The sequence below is a fragment of the Hyalella azteca genome, unplaced genomic scaffold (genome assembly GCF_000764305.2).
Source record: "Hyalella azteca isolate HAZT.00-mixed unplaced genomic scaffold, Hazt_2.0.2 contig2564, whole genome shotgun sequence".
Classification (NCBI taxonomy): Eukaryota; Metazoa; Arthropoda; class Malacostraca; order Amphipoda; family Hyalellidae; genus Hyalella; species Hyalella azteca.
In genome coordinates this window covers 1-13,722 of record NW_025932834.1, presented here as the reverse complement: position 1 = coordinate 13,722, position 13,722 = coordinate 1, and the positions used below count along the sequence as shown (strand labels likewise).

Genomic DNA, 13,722 nt, shown 5'->3' with positions numbered 1-13,722 from the left:
TGCCTAATGATGGTAATTCAGGTTACCTGATCATTGATATAATAAGCATTTACAGCGGTTGATGAAGCTCATGTAAATGAGTTAGGATGAGTAATAACTTCTGTTTTGTTACAATTTTGACTTATTGAAGCCTTCATGTGATTGGTGATCGTAACAGCTCTCGCAAAGAAAGGGCCTAACGAAAAACCCCGTCAGATAAATATCAATTGGTCAGAATGTGAGATTAGGCCTCCATTACCTCCCAATTTTCAAGCTCATCCTAAGCAGAACCGGTAACTAGTCCACCTCTTGTTCTGCTCTTGGAATCGCACAGGCAGACTGCAAGCCGACCATTTTTGACGTTACATGTATCGATGAGAACGCGCTTTATCGCGGGATCATCACTCTTTGTTCGTTATTAGTTTTCCCAAACTGTAATGTTTGCCAAATTATGCTATTTTAAATGTTTCTATTTAATACACGAACGCTTCACTGTAACTCATCTTAAAATAAACGCCCTCTGAGCAGATCATCCACAATAAATGGACACCAAATCGTTAACGAACAATTTTCAACATCCCCGCGCCCTGTGCATACGTTTAGAGAACGCATGGACACTGATTGGAGTTTCAACGTGTGAATGCATTAGAAATAATTGAATAAGAATAAATATTTATTAATTATTAGGAAGGTAAATATAAACGAACGAATCAGTCGAATGGGCTATATTTTACAAACCTTAACCTACCATTGTAGTCGAGCGCTCTGACATAGACACGATGATACACACTCACGGCATCCACGTCCTCATGAACAAACTCACATGTTATTCCTTCGAGATATTTTTACGTGATGTAATGAAAGAAATATAAAAAATATAATCCATGCAACACACTTCTGGTTTTCAGTAAAATTAGTGAAAAGGCGACAAGTCGATAACATAAAAAAGATGAAATAAAGGCAGGCAATGCGTGGTTGATTCAGTGATGCAATCCACTGAATGTACGAACAATAAAATTTCGGAGAAAACGTATGAATGCTAAGAATTTCATCATAGCTTCAGCGTTATCAACAAAAATTAGACCAAAAGCCCAAACACTTAGACCAAAAAGCCTAAATGGCGAGTCAAAAAAAAAAAAGTTATAATAATATTGTGAAATGCGTGCGGATAAGGAAACTAAGACGTTAAAAAAAGACATATAAAATAAAGCATAGCATTAACACCAAACTTCATGAATTTTTACGAACGGTATCAAAAAGAACGTAACTAATTCGTTAGCTTGAAAGTTTTTTGGCGAGCTCAAAGCGCTAACGAAAACAGAAATTAAATCGAATTGGAATACATTATGATCAGGACTAAAACACAGGTGAGGAAAGAAGCGAAACCTGAGGGAACACTTTAATTTAAATTTTAAAGTCCACCGTTTCCAATGAAAAATATATGTCCACAGGCTAGTGCCATCGAGAACCGACAGCCAAATAAGACTTGGAAAAGCAACAACGCGTTGCCAAATTTATCTCAATCTAAAGCAGAATAAAATACGTACAAAAACAGAAGTTTGAAAGACTTTTCACTATTAACCATTTACCGGTAAAACAGAAAAAAATGAAAAGTTTATCAAATTACCAGTGGACTGCAAACTAGAGTTCGTTTATAAGACCGTCAGCTAAACTTTTTTCTCCGAGTACAAATAAACGAAATTAAAAATTCAAAAATAGACCTCAATCTTAATATAAAACCCTCAATGTCATTAGGCATGCACTGTTATACCACAACCTTTCGAAAATGTCAGCATAATCTCTTCTGCTAATTAGTTTCAGATCATAACTTCACGCAAGATATGAAGAACAAAAAATTTTGTTGTAACCTCCGCTATACGTTAACCGCACGGCTCTTTGCTGTAGCTTGTGAAGCACACGTTACACCCAGAAAAATAAGTCATATTATCCAAATAGTGGACTTCTGCGCGTAGCACTAATACGGCATAATGCCGAGCAGAACTGAGTCAGGATGATGCACACAAAGGAAAAAATGCACAGTTATTTAGACAAAATCTTACTCATTTTCGTGAGTGCACAGATGAACAGCAGTAGCGTACACGTTACAAAGGAAGCGCTTCAAAGCAAATTATAAAATTAAAATCCCAGAAAACTGAACAGAAACTCTCGTCAATTTGGAGTGAACTCCACCACAACAATTGTTCGGACGTCGCAAGACGCTACACTCAGAGAAATGAGCAAGACTCTGTCAAAATAGCTATTCACTTTGCTCTAGTGTGATCTTCTAAAATACCCTGGAGAAGATGCAATAATATTTTTGCTTTTACAATGGAATTAAAGTTTCGGATGACTTGAACATAAAACGATCACGTCATTTCTGAAGCATTTAAATATGCGGCAATCCTTAGCCATTCATGTTCAGCTTATAAAGCTTTTCAATCTTAGCTTATGCTCACCATACCATAAACTAAGCCTAATTTCATCGAATACATTTATAAAAATATTGAACTCGAACATTATGAATTTTCAAGTTAGCGTGAACTCTTTTACTGCAAAAAATTTTGAGTACAAAAATTGGAGTGAGATGCAGAACTAGTTCTGAATACAAGTTTATCAAAAACATCAATGCTTGATAATCGTTTTTCGTCATAAAAGCGGTGAACTGCTTCTGCTGCAGTGCAGATACGTTGTTGAAACTGAACTATATCACTTTTTGGTATTTATAATTAAATTGAGTGAATCGTAATTTAAATCGAGTAAATGTTTTAACCTGAAAAATATTGCATTGCAAAAATCTAAAATAAATTGTTGGACTAATGCAGCTAATGTTCTGAAGCTCTAGCTGAAGGCAAAGTAAATCAAACTTACAGCAAAAAATGAAATTTTAAGCATGAAACGATTACATTTGGTGTTCAGCTTCACGGCAGTTCACCTAAACTTTACCATACGAAGAAACATTACTGGGGCATTTGTCCATATAGTGACACTTTCAATTAAACCCGTAACACGAGCACAAGGAGGACGTGCCACTGGTACGAAATTTTGCAGGGTCAGCACGACATACACCAATGCAAAAAGTTCATCGCTGTTTAGACATTGTCTCACTTTTTCTGAATGTGACGGCGCTTTCGATAGTCGCGGAAAAAAACCTGAGCCTACGTTCTAAAATAACCTTTCGAAAATAATTTTTTTCCCTAAATAACCTTTTAACAGGCAAACCCAGGCACACAGGCGCAGACACACAGGCGCAAACACACAGGCGCAGACACACAGGCGCAGACACACAGGCGCAGACAAACAGGCGCAGGCATACAGGCGCAGGCATACAGGCACAAGCACACAGAGCGTCAGTTCAGCAGTGCGACTACCATCATAAACGATCAGCACTCAAAAAAATGAACGAGTCTGATTATCCAAATATTGACGCACTCTTACAGCACAAGCATAGAGCAGACTTGGCCCTGATACGTTCTTTTGACTGGGCTAAAATGCGTTAGTATGACCCAAGCAAGGGGCAAAAGATGCATCGGTATTTGGACAAAGTCTCATTCATTTTGTTGAGTGAGTTCTCTTAATTTGTACTCGCCACAGGAAGGACAGCAGCGCTGGTTCCCAACCTTACATCGTCGTCCACCGATCATATCTAATAATACTATTATTTAATACAAGTTTCTCATTGATTAAGTACAAGAACGTCATTAAATAGATTTAGAACAATATTTTACAATTAAATTTAGAAAATATTTCGTGGAACTAGAAGCGTTACGTCTAGGTTGGGAACCAGTGCGTTTTTATCGACAATGGTGTCATCGCCAAGCCAATTGTGTCGGTCTTTGTCTGAAAAATTTCATCCAAGTAACGTAACAAATGTCGTGGCTTATACAGAGAGAACATAAGTACTCTCGCAAAAAAATACGTCTAGTGAATGTCATACAAATTTATTCATCTTCATTTACGAAACCAAAATGTGAATGGGCAACAGCTTAGTTTAGAGTCTCACTGAAAAAGATTGGAAATGGGCCCAATCCACACAGGATGCCACTGGAAATGGGCCCAATCCTCACAGGATGCCACTGGAAATGGCCCCAATTCGCTCAGGATGCGATTAGAAATGGGCCCAATCCTCACAGGATGCCACTGGAAATTGGCCCAATTCTCACACGATGCCACTGGAAATGGGCCCAATCCTCACAGGATGCCACTGGAAATTGGCCCCAATTCCCTCAGGATGCGATTAGGAATTTGAGTTCAGTTGACAATACCCGAACGCTTCGGATGACGAAACTCTTAGTTCTAAATTCCTCAAAGCTTTGGGATGTAAATAACGATTTACAAAGAAAAAAAGTTTGTCTTTAAATGAAATTTGCAAGATAGCACATAAAAACAAAGACAACACACGCCTTAAACCTCCATGTAGTTTCAACGCATCTATTTTCAATATAATAGAACAAGTTATTCATGAAGAAACATCATTCGTGGGGGCATATATAAATGCATGAATACTCAATAATACGTGAATGCATTCGATGAGGAAAATTAGTTAGAAAATGCCAGTTAAGGAAAAGAACTTGGAGAAACTCTAATGAAACCAGCAAAAACGTGATAATGGAAAATGAAAATCTTGAATTATAAACGGAACGAACACTATCAATGGCAATGACATAGAATAACTAATATATTAAAAGTAAACTTAAACTAAAAGAAAAGCTGTAAGTAAAAATACTAATCATACACGGCGATACTGGACAAGTAGAAAGACCAGTAAGTCTCTTCATGTCGAGAATTTTCGGGACTTGATGCACAGCAAAAACAATGAAAAATAAAAAAAAATAAAAAATAAACAAAATTCTGTCAACCACTGAACTCGTGTAATATTCATCAGAAGTTACCGATTTTCATTATTAATGTCTTACTAGAATTATTCCAGTTTTCGTTACGTTATGTTGAACCTGTTAGCATGATGCCGAGCTTGATCAAAGCCCAAATCATGAAAGCTTATGACTTCCATAAAATTTAATGCAGTTTCCCCTATAACCAGAATCTGGGTACACGGAGACCTACTTTAAATCTAACGAAATTCGAATTGTTTAGATAGCGATGCCACAAGACACTGGCGGAATGAGTGAGATCAGACACATAAAAATTATTTGAAACACGTAAAAATACTGCAAAGCTTAGAAAATGAACAAACGTATCGTCTTTAATTTAATATGAAGCATGCATTATGACTGGAAGTTAAAAGCGTTCTCGAGGAATAGTAGTTACTATAGTCGAGTCTAAGTAGTTAAAGTAGATCTGATTGGGGCGGTAAGTGGTAGTGTTGTGGTCAGGTTTTAGTTCTCTAGTTCGCCGAGATACAAAATAATGAAACTAAAATTGCCCACAGAGTTTCGGGAATTGGGATTTTACGCATTAAAACATACAAAAATAATAAAATAACAAAATATGAAAGCCTGAGATTTATAGACTTCACGGCAGAAGAATTCCATTATAAAGAATGATGATAAGTTATGCTGACAAGCACATAAACGCCAGCATACAAAGAAAACAAAGAAAGATGAAAAACATTACGCGAAGAATGGGAGTTCATTTATTCAATGTTATTCAGTAATTCAATGCTCAGTCAGGCATAAAATGAATCTTCATGTGCCAACTCTAACTCAACAAAGACATCTACTGAAGTCGCTAACTTAAAGGCTAGAGATATTTCAGCTCTGCTGCTTGAATATAGAGAAAAATCCTATCCGGCTCGCAATAAATATCAATGACCATGCAACATTTGCATCGCCATAACCACTAATATCGCCTTCAATAATATTTATTCCAGTGCTGCTTTTCTCTCACATGAAGGGCGTTGGTAAAATAGACATTTACACACAGAAAAATGAGAGCAGTCATTTAACACATGGCAAAGATCTACCCAGACAAGTTCCTAATTTCAACAGGGGCTACAGAACCAGCAAGCAAATAAATCTATGCATTATTCTTGTTCTTCATCGGTGGTTGCATCGTTATTAAAAAACGATGGATTTTCCATTTAACAAATAATGAAAAGATTCTGCTTGCGACGTCTGTTTAAGAAACAGTGCAGCGCCATGATGTTGCTACTATGTTTTTAAACAAAATAAAATAAGATGGGATAGGGAAATGGGTTCCAGCGAGGAGGGGGAATGCGCTGGGGAGGTTATTGGTCTTCCTCCCCTTCATGCTTGCGTTTCTTGCCTCGACCTCCCCCACCTGTGGGGAAATATATGTTAGTTTCATTGGGGAATAAACAATGAAATATAACCTATTTTAGAAAGAGTGGCATACTGTGAAAGATCCCTTAATCCTTTCTGCATCCCTAAAACGTTCGAAAATGAAAATTTCGGGAACTGACAAAAGCCCATAAGAAATAGTTATAGCATAAGACAGCAGGACTTATATCATTTAATGTCTTCATGGCAACCAAAGCAAGCATCAGCATAATTTTTTTATCAAGCACAAGCGAGGACATGCATCGCTGAACTTTCTGGTAGTGGCAGTTATGGCGTCGCAACACATTCCTACATCAAGAGATTCACAGTGCCATTATTGCAGTTGTTCATGAACACTTTATGCTCTTTTGTATCACCTGTCACAAAATCCAACTTCGTGAATTAAAGGAACTTGATGCTGCCATCAGCAAGGGAGGATAACAATACTGGTAACCTGTCAACTACATCACGTCCTGACAAATCGGCACACGCTTGCTACCTCAGTGAACAAATGATTTAGTTTGATAGTTATCTGCCTTGATAGATTCTGCAGTACCAGAATACCTAACAACAACACTGCTAACTGATAGTTAAGTTCGAAAGAGCAAAATTGGCTGCTGACATGGTGCATTTACTTAAGTTTCCCTATATCCATAACTGCCCTTCGTGCTAAGTTTGGACCACCATATCTATTAAAATAAAAGTTAGACAAGCATTAATGTTTTATAAATGTAGTCAGTAAAACACAAATAAACAAAAATTGATAATAGCAGCGTTTCTGGAAGAGAAATTATCAATTTATCAGGTCTCAAAATTAGCTATTTATTCAATTTGAAACTTTTCACGAGGCAAATAACAAAACTATAGGGCTCTTGAGGCACCTATAAATATAACCTGTTAGATCTAATTTTTAGCAAATGATCATAACTTGTAAAAAAAATTCAAAGGGGGTGAAATCCTAAACCTTTGAGAAGAAATTTTCCTAGGGACACATCAATACCGAGCAATTTACATTCAAAGCGCTGCTACACACAATGAGCTCAATGCATGGAATTTTTGGCCTGAAGGGAATCACTATCATTTAACCCTTAGAAAATTACTTAAAAATGCAGCGTGACTGTGGACAGATGTACTAAAGTGTGATACAAGCGCATAACTTACCACTACCTCCAAGTTTACTTACCAACATAACAGACTACGTAATTCCAACGGCATACTACTACTTACCAGTTACCACTGCCTGCAAACATTCGTACCAACGTTTTTGAACCAGTTCAACAAATCTCATGATGGCTTAATCACCAAATTAAGCGCCAGGACCCGACGGAATTCCGGCAGTGTTGTTGAAGAAGTGTATTGGAGCACTGAAGGCTCCCCTCACAATGCTCTGGAATTAACAGAAAACAAATTCCTGCTATGGTTCACAAAGTGAATTACAAACCTTCAAGGTCGTTGCTGTTGGTGGTTGCGTCTGCAGGATTATCATCATCTTCTTCTTCATCCAGAACGTCTTCGTCCTCGCCGTCCTCAACAGCTTCATAGTCCCTATCACCCTCCTGAGTAATGCAAGCAGAATTAACAACGTGTGCCTATTTTATGTTTAAATTATATTGATGTTGAGGTAACTTATTTAATGATGTTTTGACTTCATTTCACAGGAGGATGAATAGGAAAAGGCAACATAAGTAAATGAATGAACACTGCCCACCTGATATCTGACGTTGAACTAATGATTGAATGTTATTTTAAAGTCATTTGCCAAGAAGAAAGATTTAAATGAATAAACACTATAGACGTTAATCGTGCAAGCTAAATGTATAGATAAAAAACTGACAACAGAAGTAAATGAAATACGCTGGTGAGGTGGAGGTAATGGACGGAATTAAATATTACGAGAATAAGTAAGTGAATAAGTAAAAACTTCATACATTATTCGTACAAGGTAACCAAGTAGACAAAAACTAAGTAAATGTAAATTACAACGTAAATTTATTTATGCTGTAAATGAATGTATGAATGAATAAGTACATGAAAAGATCATCATAAAAAACGTCCACGCACTGGGTCATAATTCTTGTAGATGGCATCGAGAGGCACGAACTCTTCATCATCGTCTCCCTCCTCATCCTCTTCATCATCATCTTCTTCATCCTCGTCATCAACGTCCTCTTCTTCATCAAGCTCTTCTCCTTCTTCGTCGCCATCTTCTCGTACATTCGCTGCTGTGTCATCTTCGTCATCTTCATCTGATTTCATAAAATAATTGATATTGTTAACAAAATTTAATTAACATTATAAATGCATCATTTGCTCGCACAAACAAAAGTAGAATTAACAAACAGCATAAGTAGCATAGCTTAATAAGTAATAAAAAGCATTTACTCAGGACAAATTTAATATTTTTTAGTTGAAAAAACATTAATATGAAAGCTGAATCATGACGGTGACGAACCTGCTATTACAAAAAAAAAAACATTCACAGATTTTAAAAACATTTAATACGAACAGACTTACAATGTGTTTTCTTTTAAATTTACTTATACGTTTATGAACATATACCACAAATAAAGAGGTATATTGAAGTAATAATAAAAAAAAATTATTCCAGTTACCACACAAAGAAGTGCTTTCTTTGCTTTTAAATTCATGACCAACTTGAGATTTAGGCAGACTAAGGATATAAATACTTGGAGTAGGTTCCTATAAGACAAAAGCCCTGGGATCGCTAACACAAAGATTTCTGATGTGCCATGGTGCAAAGATGGATGTTTTGTCATGAAATTGGTAAGCAGTGTTTAGTAGGCAGCTTTTTCCCAACTGGCTTCACTGGCCTAAAGAAACTACCAGCAATTTTAATGCATTTGCGGATGCTAAGAAAACTGCTCCTCATGGCCAGGTTTCTGATGCCGGCAACCCACCCATCACGTATAAGGCTCAAGCTGAGAATCAGATGACACGTACAATACTTGCGCGCACTGATGATGCATACAATACTTGCATGCATCTGGTGATGTAGGTATACAATATTTGAATACATTGGATGACACAGGCAATACTTGCGTGCATCTGATGATGCATGTAATATACTTGCGTGCATCTGATGACACATGCAATATACTTGGGTGCATCTGATGACGCATGCAATACTTACCATCTAATTCATTTCCCTCTCTGTCAAAGCCATCGAGGTATACGAGTGAGGGGATCAGGTCAAAAACTTTATTTCTGTAGTCCTCTACATTGACGACATCGCAGTTGAAGAGGTCTAGTGTAACCAGAGAGCTGATGCTTTTCTGTTGGAGTTGAAAAATATTATACCACAATAGGCAAGAAATTTAGAGTTAATTGCAATAATATCATTAAGGCAAACTGAAAGATGTCATTAGGGCTGTTACAATTCTATCTCTTTGGTCAACTAGTTATGAGAAACATACTAGAAATTTGTGCAATTGTTTGCATTGGCATTATTTTTCTAATTGAAAGAAATATGAATTTTCTCACACCAATAAATTCATACCAAAACACATGCCAAGTAAATAATTTAGTGCACATCTATGCTTTAATTTAAAGCATTCTTAGGTATAAATGGTATTTCAAGTTGAAAGCTGACTAAAATCTTGTGCAGTAAAATATATTTTGCAACAATAATTTATCAAATTTTTGCTGTGATAAAATAAGCTGGTAAACTCACTAGGGGTTTAAGGGTGTCAATGTTGGTAATGTTATTGCACAAGAGCTTGATTCTGATTACCCTCAGCAGTAATAAGACCAAGGCAGTCAACTCACTAGGGGTTTGAGGGTGTCAATGTTGGCAATTTATTGCACAAGAGGTTGATTCTGATTAACCTCAGCAGTGATAAATACCATGGCAGTCAACTCACTAGGGGTTTGAGGGTGTCAATGTTGGCAATTTTATTGCACAAGAGCTTGATTCTGATAACCCTCAGCAGTAATAAATACCATGACAGTGAACTCACTAGGGGTTTGAGGGTGTCAATGTTGTAATTTATTGCACAAGAGCTTGATTAAGATTAACCTTAGCAGTAATAAATACCATGACAGTTAACTCACTAGGGGTTTGAGGGTGTCAATGTTGGTAATTTTATTGCCAGAGAGGTTGAGGTACTTGAGTTTGGGAAGGCATGTGAGAGCTTCTAAGCCTCCACTGATCCAATTGTCAGAGAGCTCCAGCTTCTTCAGTGAATCCAGGGCTGGAAATGACTGAAAATAACCAATATTTAGTTGCTATAACCCTAAGCATGGGGAATATTGTGGTAGAATGTTTCACTGTCATTTAGATTTAATTTTTAATGCAATTTAATTTGCAAATCAAACAAATACTGGACACTAACAATGATATGTGATTCAAGACTTCACAAACACAGGATTAAAAACTGATATACAATAAAATCGAGTAAAAAATATATTTAATAATATAAAATTAACCAAATTGTTATTAACCAAATTAGGTGACAGTGGTACTAAAGAAGGAGTTCTATTTCTGCAAAACACGGAACAAATATATTCAGGATATATGGCAAGTATCTTATATATATATATATATATTATATATATTGATATTATAAGTTGCAATTGAACTTACTTTGAGAGATGTGAGACCAACATTGATGAGACTGAGACTCTGCAGGCTTGACCATTCTTCTGAGAGACCAATCACTGATGCACTCTTGCAGTTGTCCAAGTTGAGCTCTTCAATCTGTAATATTGATAGAATTGATTAACTTCGCTTAATTTATTAATAAATTGTTCAGTAATGCTTGTCTATGATATTCCAGGTAAAGCTCATAAATGGTTAACTTTTTGCAAAAACTTCACAGCTTCACAAGCACAGATTTTGGTTCAATTTGAAATTTTGCGGCTGGTAAGGTACTCATGATTTTTTAACAAATATTAAATAATTTACATAACATAAATCTTACTGGTTAAAATTTGGAATTGATAATATAGATCTAACAAATATATACAAACATACATTATTGACATCTGGATTTTTATTGCTATAAATTGTTGACTGAACTATTAAATCACAGGGTTATTTCTTACCACCCTAACAAACTGAGTTTAATTCAAGAATTGTGCCTTCATTTTAAAAAATACATAAATAAATTTTTTAGCCAAAACCCACTTTCCTACCAATAATAATATAGGTAGGCCTAACTGCAAAATGGCAAAATTAGCTTTGCTGAGTAACAAATAGTAGAAGAAAATCTTATCTAGAAAAATAATTCAATTTTTAGAAATTAACTGCACTGCACAATTTAATTTAAAATATTAATAGTAAATCAGATCTCCAAGAATTGTAAAATTTTCTCACTAAATAAATTATATACATTTTAGAATTAAATAGCTAATTCCGATGACCAATGGCTCCAACTCCAAGCCAAGTGATTTTTGAACTATAAACTTAATAGAAAGTAAAAGTATTTCAAACAAACAAAAAAATCACACATCAGGCCTGTATGATACTACATAAATTCAACAACATAGCTTTCAGTTTCATCCCTTGTGTGGTCTTTAATTAGAAAAAAATTGTCCCAGAATAATAAGAATTTTGTAAGATGCAAAGACTAAAATATTATTCGAATAGGCTATTTATTTATGTCTCATTAATGGTTTTACAAGTACTAGGTACCTAGTAGGTAGAATGTTTGCAAAAACCTTGGGCTGAGTTAGGTAGCTTCAGGACTTGTGATCTGGATCATCACGACTCACGGGCATGCAAGCAATGATGCAACTTACTCTTAGGTCAGAGAGAAACGATTCACCATTTTTTTTTTTTTGTAAATAACGTTCTGTAATATCGATCGAAAACCTAAACGGCGAGAAAGGTGGCCGTAAATTTGTTCGATTCTTACCCAAGAATAGTTACTGTAACTGATGTGATCATTTCTATGAATAATTTCAAATTTTACGTGCGACATGCGTCTGCCAAGGAAAGCTGCCGGAAGCGTTGGGAAATCACTACTAACTACTAAGTCCTAACGATCAATTCAAATCTTTTATTTAGCCTTAAATCACACTTCTCTTCTCGAAAATCAATATTTAAATTCAGAGTAAAAATAGATTGACATTCTTTTTTTACTTACTTTAGAAGGGCTTCTCCCACGTCTCTCGAGTTCGATACGTTTTTCCATTTCGGTGACTCTTAGCAATCTAACACATCAATCAGCCCAGCAACAACACTGAGAAACTTCGTTAGTTCTTGTGAATCGCGTCCTCGGCGTTCTCATTCACACTAGGATTACAAGAAAGTTACCCTAAAATAGAAAACGTTACCCCAAAGAATGGAGTTGGTCTTCGTTTACATAACTGCGCACTATGGTATGTTTGAACTCATTGACTCATCATTTACATAATCAATGCATCAATCATGATAGAATGCCTAAATCAGTAAATGAAGCCCTTGGTCATCAGTGGATTCCTTAAATGCATTTAAGAGGCAGGAGACATCTGACCACAGATGGCCAATAACCATTTGAACATTATCGAGAATGCATATTGTTCACTAGGAACATCGTTCTAATTAGCATAACTTCGTATTAGACTTGATGTTGAAGGTCTTGCACTATGACTCATCTGTGAGAAAATCAAGTGGCGAGTGCAGGCTAAAGCTACTGGTTCTTCGCCTATCTTAATGTAGATATGAAGCATTCAGATGCTTTTTGGATCTGAAACAGGAAGAATTCAATTTCATAAACAGCTTTTAAATAGTTTTTTTACCCCGATGCTAAAACGAAAACGGTAGTGGCAACCGGGAGAAAAAGCGAGCTGCGAGTCAGGAAAGATATTCTCAGGGTTGAACTATAGAATAGAAGTGTCGGCGTTGAAGACATAGGCCCATGGCCTGTTGCCGATTCTTGAACTTTTCGTGACTTGATTCACAAGGGATCCGGCCTTTGGAACCCGCTCTTTCCATAACTGACGATTGATTGAGATAGCTGCTGGACTTATTGCCTGCTCCGTAATTTGCTAGGCATTTTAAGACTGAACATATGCTAATTAATTAATTAATTTTCATAATTTTCACTGTTCCCTTTACCACGTTTTACTGATCTCCCACAGAGTCCTCCACATTCTAGAAGTGGGCTACGGCCCTAAGATATGAGACAAGTGTTTAATCAGTGTTCTGTTAGAGTGACAGTGGTTTCCTAACGTTATAGTATTCGTTTTGCCTAGCTAGCGTTTGGGAGCGTGGCGAGTGTTATAGGCCCGCTGATAATAGCTGGCAAGGGTGGAAAGACCTGGCCCGTGTTAGCTGAAGCTGCCACACTCGTCGACGTCATTCTTACGTCACTGCTGCGCTGACTGACCAGTACTCCACTGTTTCCTTCTGATTGGCTAAACTCTTCCTACCATAAACTTGAGGTTTATGCTCCAGCGAAGAGACCGTGAATGCGACAACTATTCCTCACATAACTTTGTGGATTTATGTGTCAGTGAAGAGGTGGTCTGCCAAGTGCTCCCATACCCATAGAAGGGGAAAACC

At 36.6% G+C, this 13,722-nt stretch overlaps 1 protein-coding gene across 1 annotated transcript; it reads right to left on the bottom strand.

The window, feature by feature from the left end:
* Window positions 1–689: 689 nt before the first annotated feature.
* LOC108666846 (acidic leucine-rich nuclear phosphoprotein 32 family member A) lies at window positions 690–12,462 on the bottom strand. The gene is made up of 7 exons (XM_018153780.2): window positions 12,323–12,462; window positions 10,819–10,932; window positions 10,287–10,436; window positions 9,367–9,508; window positions 8,277–8,461; window positions 7,657–7,771; window positions 690–6,216 (listed from the first exon to the last, which is right to left on the bottom strand). Exons 1-7 carry the CDS (start codon window positions 12,368–12,370, stop codon window positions 6,164–6,166), a joined length of 807 nt encoding a protein of 268 aa, XP_018009269.1. The 5' UTR covers window positions 12,371–12,462; the 3' UTR covers window positions 690–6,163.
* Window positions 12,463–13,722: the final 1,260 nt, after the last annotated feature.